The sequence below is a fragment of the Ursus arctos genome, unplaced genomic scaffold (genome assembly GCF_023065955.2).
Source record: "Ursus arctos isolate Adak ecotype North America unplaced genomic scaffold, UrsArc2.0 scaffold_15, whole genome shotgun sequence".
Lineage (NCBI taxonomy): Eukaryota > Metazoa > Chordata > Mammalia > Carnivora > Ursidae > Ursus > Ursus arctos.
The window spans coordinates 59018517-59041094 of NW_026622819.1; the positions used below are offsets into that span (position 1 = coordinate 59018517).

General features: G+C 39.0%; 1 protein-coding gene across 4 annotated transcripts in view; it reads right to left on the reverse strand.

Moving 5' to 3' along the window:
- Positions 1 to 1023: 1023 nt before the first annotated feature.
- The window catches only part of UBTD2 (ubiquitin domain containing 2), a 63069-nt gene continuing 41514 nt past the window's right edge, over positions 1024 to 22578 (reverse strand). For all 4 annotated transcript variants that reach the window (XM_026510970.4, XM_057312325.1, XM_057312324.1 and 1 more), the window contains exons 2-3: positions 18872 to 19108; positions 1024 to 3525 (exon numbers count right to left, since the gene is read on the reverse strand). In XM_026510970.4, coding sequence (XP_026366755.1) covers positions 3128 to 3525; positions 18872 to 19108 — 635 coding nt within the window. In that variant the 3' untranslated portion in view covers positions 1024 to 3127. The remainder of the gene's footprint in view (positions 3526 to 18871; positions 19109 to 22578) is intronic.

The window sequence follows — 22578 nt, forward strand, 5'->3', positions numbered from 1 at the left end:
AAATAAGAGCAATCACATTGCTCTAGTATTAAGCTGGAGGGCAATTGTGCATCTCCTCTCTCAATGTGCATACGCCTTCATCTAGAAATTCTCTCTTCAGGAGTGCATTCTATAGATACACAGACGCAATGACGTGGCTACAGAAAAGGACACTGCCCGGCAGCACGGCTTACAGTAGCAAGATTGCGAGTAACCAAACTGACCGAGGTGAAGTCTGAAATAACTGGTACTCCAGTCAATGCAAGACGGAGCAGCCGTAAGAGGAATGATGCAGATCCAAGATTCATCATTTTAAAGAGAAATCAAGGTGAATAGTATATGTATTTATGGAAACAGGGTAGGGTGGGTGAATATACTCAATACACCAGAACAGTGGTTCTCACCGTGTGATTCTGCAGACCAGCCGCAGCAGCACCTAGGACTGCTCAGAAATCCAAATAACTGGGGCCCACTCGGACCTACTAATGTGGAATCCCTGGGAGAAAAGTCTAGCTATCTGTCTTCGGATGCCTTCTAGGTAATTGTGATGCATACTCAAACTGACGAACTGCTGGGCTCGAGTATTTTTCAGGATACCCAGAACACTGGTCACAGTTGTTACATCTGGGGAATGGGAAGACTTTTCATTTTGGTACTTTTGGATTTGCCTACCATGCATATGTATCACCTATTTTACATAAGAAATTATCAAAACCTGCCACTTTGATCCAAAATGGCTAAGAAATAAGCTCAGTGTTTCTAGAAAACTGAATTATGAGTTCTGATTTATGGCATGACCCTTAAGAGAAAAAACAATAGCCTACTTTAGACCAAGATTTCAATGTGGAAGATAAGGCATACCTATAAATAACCATGCATGGTTTGGCACAGCAGAGCCTAAGTCTGGTGATGATGAACTTGTTATTTATTGAAGTAAGTTTTTAAAAAGAAAAACCTTTTTAGAGGTTTTATTAGAATGAGGCAGATCACCCTTATGTAGAGAATAACAATTAAAAACCCAGAATAAAGGCCAAGACAAAGAGAAAAATTGAACTTTTTTTTTTTTAAAAAAGCACAAAAACCCTACATACTAAAATTGTACACATCAAGTATTGGTCCAATCTTATATCAATCTATTTACATTAAACAGCACCATGGTTTTCTCACCCAGGTTAGTTAAACATGCCCAGAAAATCGTGATGCAAAGCATATGTACCTTTAAAACAAAATAAATTCTTAAGAGAGCTCAAATTCTACACAAAAACAACTTCTTAGCAACCGTAGATTATTGATGATATCACCCAATTTAACTTAGGAAAAACAGGTTCGAACACTGTTCCAGGTGTCAAACTTTGAGAGCTGTTGCTATTCAACGTGGCACACAAGTAACAAAGAAACTCTCTGATGACAAGGGCATTATATTCAAATACCCTCCAACCTCCACCTTCAAATAAAAAAATATTCCTTTGGAATTAACGTTGCTGTCGTCTCTTGAATTTAGATTCAATTATCAGCAACCTTAAATTGAATAAGCCACAATCTTTAAAATGATTGCATAAAGAAAGGGAAGTAGTTAAAGCTCTCAGAAACAGGTAAGTTATAATTATAGATATTATATCTAATCAGGCTATAGGAAATTTAATACCATTTTAAACTTTACATTTAAACTAATTAGTTTCATTTTGCCATTAAAATTAATAGTGCTTCACATCCAAATAGGTGTGGAGGTCTGATTATTTCCCAGCTGAGAGCAGTGTACGTACCTTCTTGCCTCTACTTTGCCATCTCACAGAGTCTCGGGGCTGCAGTGATTATGTGATGGTTCCCCTCTCCTTTCTGGAACTAACTTTTCAAAGGCCCCAGATTAAATATAACCCTTGGCAGCTTTATTCCAGTCATAGTATGAGAGAGAATCAGGTGCTCTCACTGGATTTTTCAGTCCTCTCGTCTAATCTGCAGATAGCTCTTAATTTGACTCTTCGCTAGGAAAGATGAGAGAGGAAAACTGTCATCCACCACCAGTAGAGGTAACAGTGAACTGCAAAGCTAACGTATAAAGCAATGTTTCATCATTTGGTCTCACTGCTGATGTTTAAGTGAAGTCCATAAACATACCAGTAAATTAGGAGTTGAAATTTTCTCTAAAAGACTGAAAATAGGCACAGTTCTCCCAGGCACATATACAATGGGTTTTCCTTACACCCTTCCTGCAAACTGGGAGAGAAGAGAGAATTGACTGTATTGTCTTATGGTGGAAACACCTGTCCTGGATTCCTTGCATTCCCTGGCCCAGTGCATTTGGGGGCATGCGCTGAAAGGTCCCAAGCAGAGTAGGTAGATCGATGAAGGTATTATATAGTAGTGACCCTCTAAGCCTGGATATAAAAACAGCTTTGTTATACAGACATTTCAAAATATCTATGCAGCAAAAGGACAAGAGACTTTTCAACTGAGTATCAGCTGAAAATCAGAGATCTGACTGCACTGACTTAATTATTGCCTAGTGTTCCAGAAGGGTACCTGCCACCAATGTGTTGGAAGGCACCAAAATTTAGTGTGAATGTAAATAAGGAGCTCAAGATATGGGGACGGGGAAAGCAATACTGAAACACAATTTGCCAGTCTCTACTCCTTTATGGCTAAATAGTAATTGAGCAAAGAATTCAGACCAGAATAGAAGTGAACCTCAAATACTGCTCTTTCCAGTTTTCTTTTTAAAAAGCTCATTTTATAACTGTTATTTATGTTTTGGGGAATTTATATATATATATTTTTTAATTCTGTATTCACAAGGTGCTTGGTGCTGTTCTTCATGGACATAACATTCTATTTACAGTCCAAATCATTTAAATACAGTCATTACATTGTTGTTGGGTGTTTTAAAATAAATGGTTATCTATTTTTCAACTGCCTTTCAAATTAGAAACTGTAATTACATGAGTCTCAAAGGCTGGCTCTTTGTGTTTTATTAATTATTTTTGTTGGTCTCCATCACAGATGGAATTTTTCACTGGTAATTCCTCAGAACTAAATCCATTCATACGGAATTCAGAGCAGTGAAAATAAATTTCACGCCATAGAGTAGGAAATGACAATGACAACAATAAAAAGGAGCGGGAGGGATCTTGGGACCAGCCAATAGGACCAATCAGTTCTCAACTGGTGTTGGGTTTTGCAAAGGCTGGCTCATTATAACTTGTACAACATAGTCCTTTGGGATCTTAAGCTCTTCCAACTTCATTTTGTCGGTGAGAGGTCTGCCAGAAAAGAACCATCGCTGGCTACTTGGTTCCACTCCTTCTGCTGCATGTAGCCTCCTCTTCATGTGGTATACAGTGTCTGTGCTGCGGACCACAAGTTTGAGGTCTTTGCCTGTGGAAAGGCGCAAACGGAGCTGACATTCATATCCCGAATTAGGTGGTGGCTCAGGAATATCCAGAGTCTCTATGTCGCTCTTTTCCTCTATCATGTTGATTGGTGGTGCCAAGCAGTAGACTGGAAGCTGATATCGGTTGCCCAGTTCATCATAGCACTCAGTGAGTGCACCTTCAGAAAGAGAAGATATGAACAAGAGTTTCATCTAAATGAACACATTTTTATTTACACTTTGCAAAATACGCAACTCTCTTGCTAGCTTGCCACTGGAGAGAAAACAATGTAAGGCCAGTCGTTGCCAACTGCTTAGCAATGATCATCGTCAAGGCCTATAACCAATTATTTGAGTGTGTATCTAATTTTACCTTAGCTAGGACCCTAGTTCCTTTCCCTCACATTTTCTAAGTCATTTCATACCTCATTTATACTTTCATTAAATGCTAGAGGAAAAGAAAGCACACGAAATTCAAATTTACTAATATTATTAATGCTTGGACCAAATTAAGGGAATATTCAAATTGTATTGGGATATCTTTTTAAAGAATGAATCGGTAATAACCACACAAAAGCAAAAAAACGGATCCCTAAGCTCAATTCACCACAACACAGTGTTCCAGAGCAGTTTCCTTAGTGCCTCGACTTCCTAAATACTTGGCCAAAAGTCCTTCGTCCAAAGAGACCACAAACTGGAGACGACAAGCCTACCAGCTGCTCTGGCTCCTGGCTTGTATATGAATTTCATTAGCACAATCACCACAGAAATGACTGAGGGGTTGTATTTAACCCCAATTAGTCAATCTGTTACGGAGAAGCTATGGGTTAAAAAGGAAGAATAAAAGGGGTATGAAGTTTATAACCAGGTATCTCAGGGAGAGAAAAAAGCATTTATGGTTTAAAAGAAGGTATTAATGGCTTATTTTTTTTTATAAAAGCATAAACTGCATTATAATTACCAGTCGGGAGGCCTGAAAGCACACTTAATGAATACTTTCTTACAAGATTATTCATATCATGTCCTTTGCTCAAACTAGAACATTAATGTCAGCTGGCTGATAAAAAACAAAAACATCTACCATATTCAAAACACTCACATATAGGCTAATGAGTATGGGTTGGGACACTGAGAAACAGTTATCAATGAACCAACGAGTTAATGAACTGATCTTTGTGGTCACTATCAATAGGCTGAAAATACAAGGCACCCAAAACGAGACTGGAACAGTACCAGCCCAGCACGGCTTTGATCAGTCTGTCTTCTAAATTACGTAAGATGGGCTGGGGTGAGAATGCAGTCACGAAGCATAACACACACGAATCTCCCCTTTCCTCTGTGTTTAAAGATACCGCACAGCCTCTGTGTTGTTCACTAATTAATGTGAATGCTAGGACACTGCCGAAACAGATACGCTTTAAGCACAGCGTGATCACCAGCAGTTCCCTAACCATCAGCCATCATGCTGCAGTGCCAATGCTATTTATAAAGAGGGCTAGGGTCAGGCGTGCTAACTTCATTATTTATATAGCCTAGTCCTCCTAGCTCTGAGGCAAAGAAACCTACTAGTGTCTTCCAGGTGGTCTGGCCACCAGGAGAGCTAGGAAAGACAACATGGAGAGTTCATTAAAGACCCATTACCTCTATTAAGAAAACACCTCAGATACATATCCCACGGACCCACGGATAGTATGGTCAGCCTGACAAGTACAAGAGCAATGTTCTGCTAGAAAAACATTCTTTTAGAGAAGCAACGTTCTAAATCATTATCTTTGAAATCTGTGGACCAAGAGGAAACTCCCAGCCTTCTATTAACTAGCTGTGTAACCTTGAGCAATATTCTTTAACCTGATACACCCTTCTCAACTAGCAAAATGAGACAGAAGAAAATCCCTAAAGTGGTTTCCAGGTCTGCATATGCTTCTCCATCTTCAGTATCACGACAGATATAAAATAATAGGGCTGTAAACAAAAGCAGTCAAACTGCAAGTAGAATGGTGTCCGGACTGAAAGACAGTTTACATTTGTAGCCTCTCTAGAAAAGGACTAGGGATGTCATAGCAGCTTTTACGAGTGTGCTACAACATGAGTGCGTGCCAATCTCAAAACAGACGTACAATCTAACAGGCACTCTGGCTCCTCCTGGATATGAATACCCACTCGTTCATCACAATGGAAAGCAGTCTTTTTTTCTTAAAACTAATTTCAGTCATCTGCCAGTTCATTCATTCATTCCTTTTTTTTTTTTTAAATAACCCTAAAGGAAGAGATTTTATTTCTTTTTTTAGGTACACTCTACCACCAACATGGGGCTCAGATTCATGATCCTGAGATCAAGAGTCTTGTGCTCCACGAACTCAGCCAGCCAGGCCTCCCTGGAAAGCAGTATTTTCCCTTCTGCCCTTCAGCCCAGCAAGTCAGGAATTCAGTTTTCAGATCTCAAACGGGTGAGAATAAAATTGCATGGAAGAGGTGCCAGTAGATGGCATATCTTCTTATTCCAGCTCAGGCAGTGCTCATATCTATGATGCTGTAAATAAGCTACCCAGACTTCATATTGCTTGGCTCCTATACTTTAATTTTTGGGGAAAAGGTAACTTGCATTTTATTTAACATGAAATTTTCTGGCTTGTTTACTCTTTTCCTCACTTCTGTCAAATTATAATCTGAGTTATAAACATGCTTTGAATAACTAAATAGGGGAAAAGTCCAGACCATGATGTCAGATATGATTTAGTTACATTTTAAGCTATAGTTTTACGGGTTACTCTCTCCCCAAATTAAATATCTGGGACCATAAATTATCAGTAAAAACAAACTTTGCTTACAATATAGCCCACAGTTGAATATTACCCCAGAATTACCTACTCAGAGCAGAATGACGCCTCTATAGGCCCAGACCTTTCTGAACAATATACTCCCAATTCCCCACCATTTACTAGCCCCACATCTCTTCAGTAAAGACAAAACTGCTCTGCTAATAGTGATCTCTAACACACAGCCTCTGCGGGACTTCATACGGACCACTCCACGTACTCCATGGAGCTGCTGCATGAACATTTACTAAACACCTGAAAGAGTGTAGGGCATATCACTAGCTCTGGGGGGGAAAGGTTACAAGAGAGACAACATTGTTCTTGATCCCCAGAAACCTCTGATCGAGGTAAGCAGCTATAGCACACCCACCAGAGATTTTAAATACAAACTGATACACTGAAAATCAAACAAAAGCTGAGACATCACACAACAGAAGAGTGACTAACATTGGTAGAGCAAAAAAGGAGAAATTCTGTAGAAATAGTGTGTTCTGGGCATGACACAGAGTAGAAATAAAGGGCATCTCAAGAAACAGGAATGATTGGGGCGCCTGGGTGGCACAGTGGTTAAGTGTCTGCCTCCGGCTCAGGGCGTGATCCCGGCGTGATGGGATCGAGCCCCACATCAGGCTCTTCTGCTAGGAGCCTGCTTCTTCCTCTCCCACTCCCCCTGCTTGTGTTCCCTCTCTCGCTGGCTGTCTCTATCTCTATTGAATAAATAAATAAAATCTTAAAAAAAGAAAAAGAAACAGGAATGATATGAGAACAAGAAATAGTACAAGGTAAGTAGGAAATAGCAAGTGGTTTTGCTGGGGTGAAGAGAGATCGATGATGTGAAATTACTAGATTGACAGCAATAGTGAAAACCTAATAGAGGGTTCTAGGGTTTAGATTTCATACTACAGGAAATTACTACAGGTGGCTGATACAGTACATGAGTCATTCACCCAACAAATACTGAGTGCCTGTTACATGCCAAGCAATGTTCCAGGTGACAAGACAAAGCCTGAAGATTATTTTATCATTTGCATAAAGGGAGAATGACTGGAATCAAGGGGACCTGATAAAATGATTGCCTGACTACAGCAATGGAAAGAAATGGATCTGAGAGAATCAGACCTAACAATAGGTTACGGATGATGGAAAACAAAAAGGAAAGAAGGATCACCTAAATCGGAAATGAGAGTGACAAAGAATTCAGGGTTAGAAGCTTTTTGCTTAGTTTTTAACTGCTTCAGGTTTGGTGAGATACTTCAACTGAATTATGGGCAGGTAACTGAACAAGCCTATTGGGAAAAGGGTAAAAGCAGCTTACAGAGTAATAATCTCAAATGTACAAATCTGAACATAAAAGCAACACTTAAGAGTGCTTACTAGTTCTGGCTCCGAGCACTTGGCATACATTGACATTTAATCCTCACAATAGCCCTCTACGGTCAGTCTATTACACTCATTTCGCAAATGAGAAAATCGAAGCAGAGAGAAATAACTTGTCCAGGGTCAGACACAAGTGACAGAGTGAAATAATTGGATTCCTGCAGTAAATGTATAGCATATGGATAAAACCATAGGGCTTGGTTCCTGGATTAATGATACGGTGAATAGGAAAAAGGAAATGGACATGGGGAGGGAAGGGCAGAGGATAAATATTAGAGGGATGAAAAGCCAAACATGAATCACAAGGAGTAAGAACCCAACAGTCTAGGGACGCCTGGGTGGCTCAGTCGGTTAAGGCTCAGTCCTGCATCGAGCTCCTTGCTTTGCAGAGAGCCTGCTTCTCCCTCTGCCTGCTCTGCTTGCCACTCCCCCTGCTTGTGCTCTCTGACAAATAAATAAGTAAAAATCTTAAAAAAAAAAAAAAAAAAAAAAAAAAAAGGACCCAACAGTCTGAAATGCAGTCCATCAACACAACTGCCAGTGATGTGAGCAATGTAAGGTCAAAGAAGGAACTGGAAGATGAGGCAAAAGAAAATGGTGACCAAGTTTCAGTGCTGTGAGGCCACCAAGTGTAGTGACAAAATGGACACTTACCGTCACTGTCGCATCTGCCATATTTGAGAGGAATATGTGAACAACAGGGCACAGTTATAAGATGGGAGAGTTTTTCTTAAAGAAAGCCTATGTGTTCAAATACAAGAGGGAAAGAACCACTTTGAAAGTTGATAATGTAGGGGCACCTGGGTGGCTCAGCTGGTTAAACCTCCAACTCTTCATTCTGGCTCAGGTCATGATCTCAGGGTGGTGAGATCGAGTCCCACATAGGGCTGCACTGGGCGTGGAGCCTGCTTAAGATTCTTTCTCCCTCTCCCTCTGTGCCGCCCCCCTCCCCACCCCACTTCTTGTGCTCTCTCTTAAAAAGAAAAAAGTTGATAATGTAGGCATTTTTCTAGTAGGTTTTTTTTTTTAAAGATTTATTTATTTTAGAGAGAGAGCACCAAACGTATGCACAGAGGGGAGAGGGGGGAGAGAGAGAGAATCTCAAGCAGACTCCATGCTCAGCATAGAGTAGATACGGGGCTCCATCTCGCAACCCTGAGATCACGACGGAGTTGAAATCAAGGGCCTGATGCTTAACCAACTGAGCCACCCAGACGTCCCTAGAAGGTTTTTATTGACCGCCGCCTGGACACTGAGGGTGTAGTTCATTCAGTAGTTCTTTACTAGCTCTAAAGAAGCTCTAGTCAGGCTTGCTCACACTTCTCACCAAGCAGCCTCTGTGGAAAGACATTCTTGTCTTTTTTCCCTTCTCCTCACAAACCTACCACAGGCTTCAAGTCCTAGCAGAGACAGATGGCTACCAAGACAAACAATTGCCAGAGCATCACCTCCCCAGGTCAGGAAGCCCTGACATCTCCCCATGATAGTAAGAAATCTGCCAAGACTCTACCTTCTGTTCTAATTTCATACATAATTTTCTTTTTTTCAAAGATTTTATTTATTTATTTGACAGAGACAACAAGAGAGGGAACACAAGCAGGGGGAGTGGGAGAGAGAGACAGATGTCCCCCTGAGCAGGAAGCCTGATGCGGGGCTCAATCCCAGGACCCTGGGATCATGACCTGAGCTGGAGGCAGACCCTTAACGACTGAGCCACCAGGCGCCCCCATACATAATTTTCTGAAGTATTTACCTTCTATCTAGATGACTGCTCAGATGTTCTCTTTTCCTTGGTCAACCTGGTTTTCTATGGCTATTTTTAATTAGGCATCAAAATATTTCACAAGAAAATTATAAAGATAAAAGTAGCTTATATGCCAAAAAATAAGAACAGCTTTACTAAATGCCAGGAACTCTTTCTCCAACAATCTTTCAGGTTAAAAATGATGTCTTTTAAAGCATTCAAAGGCCTCACTGCTTATCCCTCTATGCTCATTCCTATAAGACTGCAGTCAGTCTTAACGTTTTTGCCACTTGAGACTTGCATAGCTACATGAACAAATCTGTAAAAGTTAAACATCAATTTTTACATTAGGAAACTTTAGGAAATATGAAATGTTATCTTGTGATGATGGTTTCACAGGTGTATACATGTCAAAGCTAATCAAATTGTACACTTTAGGGGCGCCTGGGTAGCGCAGTCATTAAGCGTCTGCCTTTGGCTCAGGGCATGATCCCGGCGTTATGGGATCGAGCCCCACATCAGGCTCCTCCGCTATGAGCCTGCTTCTTCCTCTCCCACTCCCACTGCTTGTGTTCCCTCTCTGGCTGGCTGTCTCTCTGTCAAATAAATAAATAAAATCTAAAAAAAAAAAAAAATTGCACACTTTAAATATGTGCGGTTGGCATACTTCAGTATACCTCAAGAGAGTTGAAAAATTTAATATTTAAAATACACTGGCAATCCGATATAGAAAACTGCCCTTTAGGGACACCTGGGTGGCTCAGTCGGTTAAGCATCTGCCTTCATCTTGGGTCATGATCCTAAGGTCCTGGGATCCAGCCCTGCATCAGGCTCCCTGCTCAGCAGGGAGTCTGCTTCTCCCTCTGCCCCTCCCCCTGCTTGTGCTCTTACCCCTCACCCCCACTCTCTCTCTAATAAATAAAATCATAAAAAAAAAATGAGCAAATGCTTAAAAAAAACCAAACTGCCCTCCCAAAATCAAGTAGGTGATGTCTGGGAACCATAAATCTTTTGTTACATTGGGGGGTCTCTTTCAGAGCTTGTGGAAATACTGTCTTTATTCCTGACTTTTCTGACTTCTCTTTTCTAACTGACCCACAAGGCACAAACTCTGACTTTTTCAACAAATATGACTTCCTATAGCAAGGAAAGCCTAAGCACATAATTAAGTTGGACAAGAGCACTGATACAACAGAAAGACTATAAAGGAACAAAAGAGTAGGTTAGTCCTATAATTTGGGAAGCCCACTGTCGAGCCTGATGAGGAACAGAAGACTAGAGGAGAAGCAGTGAATCTGACGCAAGGAGTGGCAGCTTTAGAGTTGATGACACTCAAATTTTAATTTAGACCCTAATTTTGGACATATTCAGTCTGTTTCCTCGAGAATAACAGTATATACCTCACAAAGTTGTTGTAAGGATTAAATAATAAAACACACGTAAAATTGCCTAATACATAAAATAAACCGTTGAAAACAATAATGTTGGTTCCCTTCTCACACAAGTTTTAAATCTCAGAACTAGACTGTATACTCACTAATAGCAGTATACAAAGGATCAACTTTCGTGAAGTTTGAGTTCACTGCTTTAGGCCTCATGAGGTTCTCTACAAACCTGAATCACAGTAATGTCAAAAGGGCCATCACAATTATCTTTCATTCAGTTATGAGCAGTCTTTCAGGACTAACTAATGACAGTCTCTCTCTTGCAAACACTTTGTTGGGAATAATACTAAACTTATATCTGACAGTCAGGCTTTAAGAGAAGCAGTTTTAGCTCTCATCCTACCAAGTTAGAATTAAGACTGTGGCATTCAGAAGCACCAAGTCTACCATGTCTTAGAGCAAGCACAGGTGAAAGGTGGCTTAGCTTGTATTTCTCAAGCCATATGATGGCTAAACGGTGATTAAGTGCTTGTGTAGGGGGTGCCTGGGTGGCTCAGTTGTTTAAGTGTCTGACTTCAGCTCAGGTCATGATCTCGGGGTCCTGGGATCGAGCCCTGCATTGGGCTTCACGCCCAGTGCAGAGTCTGCTTCTCCTTTTCCTTCTCCCTCTGCCCCTCCCCCTACTCGTATTCAAGCTCCCTCACTCTCTCAAATAAAAGGAATCTTAAGAAAAAAAAAAAAAGAGCTTGTGTAGGGGTACCTGGATGGTGCAGTCGGTTGGGTGTTCGACTCTTGGTTTTGGCTCAGGTCATAATCTCATGGGTCAGGATCTCATGGGTTGTGAGATCTAGCCCCAGGTCGGGCTCCCTGCTCAGCAGGGAGTCTGCTTGAGATTCTCTCCCTCTGCCCCTTCCCCTACTCACTTGCATGAGGTCTCTCTCTCTCAAATAAATAAATCTTAAAAAAAAAAAAAAAGAGCTTGTGTAACATTTTGTCACATTTCTAAGGGGACAACGATCTTCAGAGAAGCCTACTGACACAAGGACAATGACCCACCTCAACTATTTCAGGGCCTTTGATGCTTTAAATGGAAAAAAAGGGGAGTGACAGCAACAGAAGAGTGGATAAATTTACATTTTACAACTCCAAATCATTTTTGTTTTGTCGATAGACAATAGAAATTATTAATATATTAATATACTCTTAATTAATTAATTTATGGTTAGTCATTTATCAGATCCTTGATTAAGGCCCTGTTTCATTTCTAAACACAACAGTCTGGATAAAATCCTCTGTCTACCATGTAAATGTAACATCTTCATGCTTTCATTCCGAAGCCTTATGGTCATGACAAATTTATCAATTAAGTTTATTAAATGACAAATTCTTACAGGGCCTTTTAAAGGAGCCAGAATTCGTGGTCTGCTTCTTAATGGGCCTCTATCACATTCAAGGGAAATAGAAACAAGGTCTACACATATGCATTTCCTGCCTATCCACGTCTTAGAGAATCCACTTGTCTCTTTAGTATTAATAGTTTTTGGGTTTTTTTTAAAGATTTTATTTTTAAGTAATCTCCACACCCAACATGGGGCTTGAATCCACAACCCCAAGATCAAGAGTCACAGGCTTGGGGTGCCTGGCTGGCTCAGTTGGTTGAGCGTCTGCCTTGGGCTCAGGTCATGATCTCCAGGTCCTGGGACTGAGCCCCGCATTGGGCTCTGCACTCAGCAAGGAGTCTGCTTATCCCTCTCCCACTGTCCCTCCCTCTGCCTCTCAAATAAATAAATAAATAAATAAATAAATAAATAAATAAAATCCTAAAAAAAAAAAGTCGCAGTGGGCCCCACTCACTAAGCCAGCCAGGGGCCCCAGAACTATACAGTTTTAAAGTATTCTATATATTGTGGGAGGGACTAAAAATGGAATTAACAGTGAAGATTACTTGTGGGTCACTATAAAAAACAAAGATGAAATGACTTGACAATGTCACTCCATTGCTTTGTTACTGTTAAATCCAGGACTTGAATTCAAATCCCAATTCCAATTCCATGACTTATAACTTGAAAAAAGGATGTGACCGCTCCATATTTCAGTTTTCTCATTATTTATTTATTTATTTATTTATTTATTTATTTATTTATTAAAGATTTTATTTATTTATTTGACAGAGACAGCCAGCGGGAGAGGAAACACAAGCAGGGGAGTGGGAGAGGAAGAAGCAGGCTCCCAGCGGAGGAGCCTGATGTGGGGCTCGATCCCAGAACGCTGGGATCACGCCCTGAGCTGAAGGCAGACACTTAACGACTGAGCCACCCAGGCGCCCCTATTTATTTATTTATTAAAAAGATTTTTAAAATTTATTTGAGAGAGACAGAATCTAGAGCAGACTCCACACTGAGCATGGAGCCCGACTCGGGGCTTAATCCCAGTATGCTGAGATCATCATCTGAGCTGAAACCAAGAGTTGGACACTTAACTGACTGCACCACCCAAGCACACTTTCTCATGGCTTTAAAATGGGGGCTGTTGTAGATGACTATTACACCATGAGAATTATATAACATTACATCAGTATGATGTTATGATTCTCGGTCTCGGTGTTCTTTCCATCATGTTGGCTCCCTATACATAGGAATGCTCTAATTATGCTATTTATAAGTGCCTTTATTTTAACTTTTTTTAATTAAAAAGATTTTATTTATTTATTTTAGAGACTGGGGGAAGAGAGAGAGAGTGTGTGTGTGCACAAGAAGGGGGAGAGGCAGAGGCACAGAGAGAAGGAACCCCAAGCCAACTCTGCACTGAGTGCAAAGCCTGATGTGGGGTCAGTCCCTCAACCCCAAGACTTGAGCTGAAGTCAAGAGTCAGATGCTCTACCAACTGAGCCACCCAGGCACCTGTAAGTGCCTTGATTTTTTAAAAACTTACATCACATTATACATAGTTCAATTTATTCACATTTGATATATTTTGAGATAAGACCAGGAAAAAGGAAAACAGAATTCTGGACAACTCTTTTGCCTCCTATATTTTGAAGGTGATTAAAAAACATTTTTAAAGAATTACCCTTACCTTTTTTTTTTTTTTTTTTTTTAAGATTTATTTATTTGAGAGAGAGAGCACACAAGGAGGGTGAGGGGCAGAGGGAAAAGCAGACTCCTGCCCAATGCAGGACTCGATCCTGGGACCCTAGGATCATGACCTGAGCCAAAGGCAGACGTCTAACCGACTGAGCCACCCAGGCGCTGGAGAATTACCCTTTCCTACCTCCTACATCCCTACGCATGAAAATGGACAAAAGAAATGACCTTCAAAAGCCTAACTGAACACCTGGCAATATTCAGCCACAAGAAATAACAAGAGTAAAGTTGGAGTTAAGTCTGTAAGAAAGAGAAAAGTGAATAACAGTGAGCAGCTACTCCTAGACAAGAAAGGTTAAGAGGGGAGCTTTTACATTTGCATTGAGAAGGAGACAGAAAACACATTAATTGTAGATGCTAAAGAAATAAACAACCACCTTTCTAGAAAATTAGAAGGTAGGGAGAGAGGGAGTAGCCAATTTTAAAAATCCTTTTTAACCTGCTACTTAATAATTCTAAAAAGCATTAAATGCTCTCATCTTTCTGAAACAGGTATTGTTTCTGAACAAGCTTTAATCGAAAATTACTTAATAGTCACTATGGGCCAAGCTCTGAAAAATGAAAATAATAGCCACCCTTTTTTTTTTTTTTTTTTTTTTTTTAAGATTTTAAGTCATCTCTACAGGCAAAGTGGGACTCAAACTCACAACCCTGAGATCAGGAGTCATATGCTCTAGCTACTGAGCCAGCCAGGTGCCCCCCACCTTTAAAAAAAAAAAAACAAAACAGAAAACCAAACAAACAAAAACTCCCTCTGTTTATGCTAATTTGGGTAAACCACTTAATCTGTAATCTAGTTTCATTGGCAAGATACTATATTAGGAATGTTTTTAGGATTTTTAGGTAATGGCAAAATAGGAATCAATTAGAAAAAGGAGATACTCTTTAAGAAATTTAGGACCATGAGAAAAAAAGGGGAAATCATGAAAAATAAAGTTCTTATAGGATGCGGAGGCTGTGGAAAAGAGGTACCAGATACCAGAATCATCCAGGGAGATTTTTCCACAATACACGTGTGCATATATATCTGAGTCACAACTTCCAGAGTGAAAATTGCCATTTGAGAATAATGACCTAAAGACATCACTGGTATTAATGAAGGAAGATAATTAAAAAGCACGGAATTATTTTGTGCTGGACAAGACAGAAATATAATGAATACAACCTGCAGACTCGAATTGAGACAAGAACAGAATTATTCATGGAATCACTATATGAAAAAGAAACAAAGGAGGAAACGTGGGGCAAGGGTGTTGGGTGATGGGAGGTGTTTTAGTTGTTTCTCTGAAAAATAACTCAGGAAATAAGGTAATTATCATTACACAGGAAAAAAGGCCACTGACAAATACATAATTTTTGTGCATATAACACTGATACTAAATGCAATTTAAACAAAAAGGGTACAATCCTTGCTTATTTTGCACATACAATCTAAAATAACAGAAAAGATAAGACCTATACAAATAATGTTTACAAAGACATTTCCATACTGTTTTCAAACTTTAAAGAATTTCTTATAATATTTATATTGGGAAGATAACATGAATAGGTTGGGCTAATAAGATTATGGGAAGAGAAAACAGGATGAGATGAAAACAAGAAAGCAGAGACTTGACTGAAGGAAGCCTAGAAAGGAGTGTATGCCCTAGGATCTCTTCAGATTGTCAATCTAAGATCAGTTCAATACTCTTACGGGTAATATTGACAGGTGTCGATGAAAGGAATAGGGATGGGCCTAAATAGGGATGATGTTAAACTGTCATCAATGCTTTGGTGCCCAATTAATAAATCTGCTACTACTGTTGCTACTGAATCAACATGATCTCAAAATTTGATTAGGCATATGCCTATGGGCAGAGTCCCCCCAAAGCCAGAGAAAGATGTTATCAGTAGATAATATATCCAGAAAAATGATCAAATTATATTAAAGACTTTAGTATAAGGAATTTACTTGTTAAAGCCAGAGTCCAAAAAAACCCAAACATTAGCACTATTTATCAAGTGCTTTTTATAGACTATGGTAACTAATTTACATGTGTTATTATTATCGCATTTAATCAATACAACCACCCTATAAGGTAGATAGTTATAATCCATATTTTATAGGTGGCGGCATTGAAGCTTACAGAAAAGAAGTGATTTGCACAAAGTTGCATAGCCATGAGTAATACAGTAGAGGCAGAAAGTAAGGCTAAGTCTGATACTAAAGCCTGAGCTAAATATCTAAAGCCTATGCAATATCTTAAACCTAAAATATGAAGTATAGGATGTTTAGGGTCTAACACAGCTAAATGTATCCAAAGTAAAATTTCATATACATAACTACACCAAAAAAAGGGAAGAAATTTCAGTGTCACCAATGAGTAGATCTAGGTTAAAGAATGCAGCTAAATAGTTAAGTTATAAACTAATGGTGAGTTAGAGTACATGAGTGAACACAATTCAAAAGTCCATCCAAGAAATGCTGTTAAGGTTCAAATATGAACAAGGGAATTCAATCAAAGGTAGCAATACCCAGAAAATTATTATAGAGCTTTGAACAGGGAGAGATTGGACATCAGTTTGAGTCCTTCATGCTAAAGCAGAAAACACTACTTAAACATAGAGGGGAAGTAGAAGAAGCTCATCCTATCAAATTTCCAAGAATAATTCTCTCTAATCTGTTGGTTGGTGAGGCTGCCACAACATTACTTTTGTTGGCAGTTCACATAGATAAGCAAAAACAAGGGACTTAAGTATTTAGAGATCTGAGCCCATATCCAATAAAATATACATAAGCCCCTGCCTTAAATAAAACAGAGCTGCTTTGCCTCCGTGAACTTGTAAACAAGGCCATAATTTATAGAACGCAATCAGATATTCCTATAGATAACTATATTAAGTACAAAGTAAGGAAGTCAAAGTTCTAAGGTTCTGGATCTCAGGTTTCTAAATTAAGACAATCACAGATAAATTAATTCTTTCCCACTTCCCACCCCTACTCCCAACCAGCAAACCTATAAAAATAATAAACAAATACTGCTTTAAAAATATGGGATATAAGCATTAAAAAGAGAGGGATGACAAAAATAACTGTAAAGGAAGGCTCTTTCCTTTATATTACAAAAAGGGAGTATTTGAAGACAAAATATGGAACTAAAAGAGGTAATGGAGCAAGATGATGTGCACCCCCAATCACACAAGGTAAAGAATTCAGAGACTATCCATGCGAATCGGTACTAAAGAGTCATACTGAAATGGCATTCAATTACACATTTTTCCAACTGTAGGAGGCATCAGTTTCACACCTGTGCAGAAGAGTCATTATATACAGTGGGTACTCAATAAATGTTATTAACCCAAGCCTATACTAATAAGCTTTCATAATAAAGAACAGAACAGCTATGGAATATGTATTTTTAAAAGTTTCTTGGAAGCACAGTTAATTCAGAAAATTAACAGATTTGGAAATCTGGGAAGGATACTAATTTAAATATCTTCCCCTGACAAGGAGTCAGGGGAGCCTGGCTGGCTCAGTTAGAACAAACATGCGACTCTTAATCTCTGGGTCATTAGTTCGAGCCCCACATCAGGTGTGGAGTTACCCAAATAAATAAAACTAAAAAAAAAAAAAGAAAAAAGAAAAAGGAGCCAAAGGACATAAAGCAGATGATTAAACAGTGAAAAGCAGTGTTCTGAAAATGCAGACAAATAAAGAGAGATATTGAAAAAGAAACCATGAAGGTATAAAGGAATAAGAAGCAATGCAAAGGAATGCAGGTGATTACATAGGAGGCTAAAGAGACAACCTGGAAAAATATTAATTTGAAAAACTAAAGAGAAAAATTTATAAATACAGTTATCAAAAGAGCCAAGAATGTAATATAAAATTAACACTTAGATCCCAGTATACCATGAAAAATTCTGAAGTGTTTCTAATCAAAGAGACCTAGCAAGAGGATATGCATGGGTCTAGCAAATATGTCCCTGGAAACACTCTAAGCTAATGGTGGGGGGGCACCTGGGTGGTTCAGTCGGTTGAGCATCTGCCTTTGGCTCCGGTCATGATCCCAGGGTCCTGGGATGGAGCCCTATATTGGGCTCCCTGCTTGGCACAAAGCCTGCTTCTCCCTCTCCCTCTGCCTGCCACTGCTGCTGCCTGTGCTCTCTCTCTCTGTCAAATAAAATCTAAAAAAAAAAAAAAAAAAGCTAATGGTGGTCCTTAGAGTCACATTCCTAAGCAAAAGAGAAAGAGGTTCTTAATAATGCTCAGGGCTGCAATCATAGAAAACTGTCCTTCAGAACATGTCTAAGTTTATGTTTGCGCATTATGCTAAAAAGAGGCTTGATGAGAAAGTATAATGGCTAAAGGAGCATCCACTGAGTCTCTACGGCTTCTGAAATCTAAATTTGAGACTACTTCTCTAGTGCTCATAGGAAACGAGTGAAGTAGAAGTTCTAGAAGATAGGGACAGGGGATGGAGGGCCCTTGATGAAGAACTAGGAACTTTCTAAGTGTGGCAGTTGGAAAATACAGGTTATCACGTGTTCTCTTTCTTGAGATTAAAAATATTTAAAAAACATAAAAAATACTGGGGAACCTGGCTCGTTCATTCGGTGGAACATGCAACTCTTGATCTTGGGGTTGTGGGCTCAAGCCCTGTGTTGGGTGTGGTGTTTACTTAAAAAATTAGATAAATAGGGGCGCCTGGGTGGCTCAGTTGTTAAGCGTCTGCCTTCAGCTCAGGGCATGATCCTGGTGTTCTAGGATCGAGCCCCACATCAGGCTCCTCCGCTGGGAGCCTGCTGCTTCCTCTCCCACTCCCCCTGCATGTGTTCCCTCTCATTGGCCGTCTCTCTCTCTGTCAAATAAATAAAATAAAATCTTTAAAAAAATTAGATAAATAAAAAACAAACACACAAAGTAAATCTCAAGCTGAAAGGCATATAAAGAAGCAAAGAGGAATGCTCCCCTTCAAAAAAAAATGCACAGCAAGGAATATGAACACTTCCCATTTGGTTTCTTGCTATAGAAAGGAGCTGATTATGTTCTCGTTGTCCTTGAGGACCACCGAACATACCATGTGGTAATGTTATGTTTGCACCATCAATGATTGCTTGTGCCAGTTCATGATCATTGCTCTCAAAAGCATGTGCGGCAGCCTTCAAGGCATCCCAAATCTCTTTACGGCCTTCAAAAGCTGGTGCAGTATCCCAAAATTCGTCCCTCTTGCTGCGCAGTTGTCCATCTGTCATGGGATAATCGCTTTTCCATTTGGGTTTCTCCTTTTTCAAAGGCTGGTTACGACCTAAAGCGACTGAGAAGAAAAAAAAAAGCTGACGTCAAAACCAAAATTTACAAATGATGTATTAAACGTTATCTGGTCATTCCTCTCTGATTCATTCATCAAAATTACAGCTAGAACTTTACCTAATAATTAATTCTTGCATTCTGAAATTCCCCCTATTTTAGAACTACAAGAGCAAATGAAGACATTGGATGGCTCTACCCAAAATGTCCAGGGACAAGTTAGTAACTCTTTTCAATGCCATATGCCTTCTCCAAAGGATGATTTTAAGAATTACTTAGAAAACTAGCAGTAAGTGTTTCATCAGACAATAAAGGCAGGATTTTAAAAAGTCAAAGGATACCATTAAAGAGAGGTAAGATACTAGGAAAAATCAAGTAGCAACACTAGCTTGAATCTCAGGACTCTGGACATATAAAGCCAGAAAGCAGGAACTGAGAAATCCTTAGCAGGGGAAAGACTGCTCTGTGGTGTCCAAAGAAACAGTCAAACCACCAGCTCCATGAGGAAATCTGATCATAGGAGCACCCCACTCTGGACTTCAGTCAAGGAACTGTAAATGCCTCTCTCTGAAACTTATATGGAGCTAATTTTGAAAAGGGTGAGAGAGAAGGTCAGAAATCAGTGCTTCACTCTTTGGAGAAAACAGGACTGAACAGGGAATCCTTGATACTGGACCACGGGAGAAGTTCCTCACTACAAGAAACAGAAGAACTACAACACCCTACTCCAGTTTGCTGTAAAAGGCAGCAGAGCCCCTTAAAGTATGTTACATAGTGGTGGGGCTAGAACAAGTCTGACGCAGCTTCTTTTAACCAGATACTTACCTGGCCTTTGATCACTGATCTCACACTGACATACACAGCCATTCTCAGTCTTACACAGTGCCATAGATAAGAAATAGTTTGATAGATGGAAAAATCAGTAAAAAGAAAATTGAAGCTTGATGGAGTCTTGGGTAAGAGTAGGTGGGAAGTAAATGACAGAGAGGTGGGAAGGAGAGGGTGTGCATCAAAATTCAATGTTCTATATTTAACTGCAGAAAGAATACTAATTTAAAAGAAATTACTCTCAAAATGGTTTTAAAGAAGCCATGAAATTAACCACTCCCTTACTGGCCCAGAGCCAAATGAAATTTGGGCTATTCATAACAGAAATAAACAAAATTACTCCAGTCCCTGGGCAATCTCAATACACTATACAAGGCTATGTTCCCAATGACAGAACAAACTAATGCTACAAAGTGTATCTGGATTGACACCTGGATTAAACCTCTGTATTTTCCAAATAATAAATGTATACAGCACGTTATTCTCTAAGAGGTGTTCAGAATATGTCAGATAATCACCGATTCTACCAACAAGGCAAAATGAAACAAATTTATTTTCTGCTATATTAACCTTTAGATAAGTTAGTAATAGTTTAGGGATGACACTCAATATTAGTTTACTGAATAGGGAGAAGATAGGACACAATAGGTAAATACCTATTTGAATAGGTATCTATTTAATATTGAAACGATTATCTATTATACAAAGTTATCTATTCAATATTCAAATAAGATTCCTATTTGAATAAAGTTTCAGGTTTTCCTGAGTAGTTCCAGAGAACTGCCTAGCCTCACATATATTAAATGTACCTGAGAGATACTTGTTATAATTCTGTAATTGTGAGAGAATCACAAAGCAAAGGCAAAAACAAAAACAACCAAATGTCTACAATCTCAGTATTTAAACCTAAGAAACTGAAAGAGGCCCTCAAACAGAGGGAACCAACAGAAAAACAATCTTATAACAAAGGTAGAAAATAGCCACCTGGTGGCTCAGCGGATTAAGTGTCTGACTTTAGGTAAGGTAGTGGGTCCTGGGATCAAGCCCTGCATTGATGTTGGGGTTGCTGTTGTTGTCCACGACGTCCAGCTCTATGCTCACTGGGGAGTCAGCTTCTCCCTTTCCCTCTGCCCTTCCCCCTGCTTGTGCTGTCTCTCTCTCTCACATATAAATGGATAAAACCTTTAAAAAAAAAAAAAAGAAGGTAGAAAATACTTTGGAAAAAGTAAAAGCCCCTTCCTTACAAATATGAGGCGGCTTTATTTTACCATTCCCACCTATAGAAGGCATAAGAACGAAGGAAAGATGATACATTATGCTTAATGATAATCATTCCAAATCCATTTCAAATCTACATGCTGAAAAGTTCCAAAGCCATTAATTTATGTAAAGGTAAATAAGACAAAATAAATGCTTGTGACATCAGCAAGCTTCCTTTTCTGTCTCAGTCTCTACTTTATATGACAAACATGGTGAATGTCTATTACTAAAATACTTAAGTGTATATAACATAAAATATTATTTTAGTGAAACCACTGAGCAGTGCAGAATTTTCATTACAAAATATGAAGTTAAAAGCCTCATTTTAGGAGGTGCCCGCGTGTCTCATTCTGAGATTTCTCGTTCTGAGAATTTAACATAAAGTACCCTCCTTAAGTTTAAAAAGAACTGTTCTATGATGGTCATGCACATCTTATGTGTTTATATTTTCTAGGAACTGGTAACCAAATATGCTTTGATTTTAGCTAATATCATAAACCTGAATTTCTGAAAATACCTGGACATAGAAATCAGGCTAGCAGCTAAGAAGCCATGATTTTTTGCACCAAGTCAACCATTCTCAGTTATGAAGAAAAAGACGTAAACTATGTATACGCAACTAGATTACATCTTATGCTCTGAAACTTTCAGATTTATCTGTTTCATACATCCTCTGACTGCTGATACCAAGAGATGCTCAGTACCATTCATATATCTGGGACTAAGTATACTATTATGCTCTAACAATGGATTTAAAGATAGGAAACAGTTCTTATTCCCCAAATTTCTGTTTTAGAGCTTTAAATTGCAGGCAAACAACCACACTTTTTTATTCCATGGTTTAACATATAACAAAAGATTAATAAAGAAACCTAATTTTATTATTTCAGAAAATACCCTTTTCCCACATCAATCCAGTTATTTTCTAGAACTTTGCCAAAAACTCACCATCTCAGAAGCCTCTTAATTACATTCATCTACTCATCTTATCTTTCCTTATAAATGGTCAGCACTTCTTCCCCTTCAGACAAATAAATAGATCTAACATGCAGAAAACCCAGGAAAGGTTTGCTTTTCAGATTTAAATAGCAACATAATCTTAAATATTTATTTTACTCCACAACTGAATGAATTTGCAAAAAATTCACTTCGACATTACGCCAAAAACAAATGATCTCTAAAAAACAATGACCAACAAAAAACAATGATCTCTAAAATGAAGTTATGTTCATAGTTGTTTTCCTGCTCTGGTTCCTCTCTTTTGGTTTCCTGCCTTTTGGTTCCCCGATTTAAGATTGGAACTCTTCAAATGAATAAAAGAGAAGCCATAATGTATAAGTAAGGTAAATATCAAGATATGACTCATGTAATAATAGCTGTAACATACTG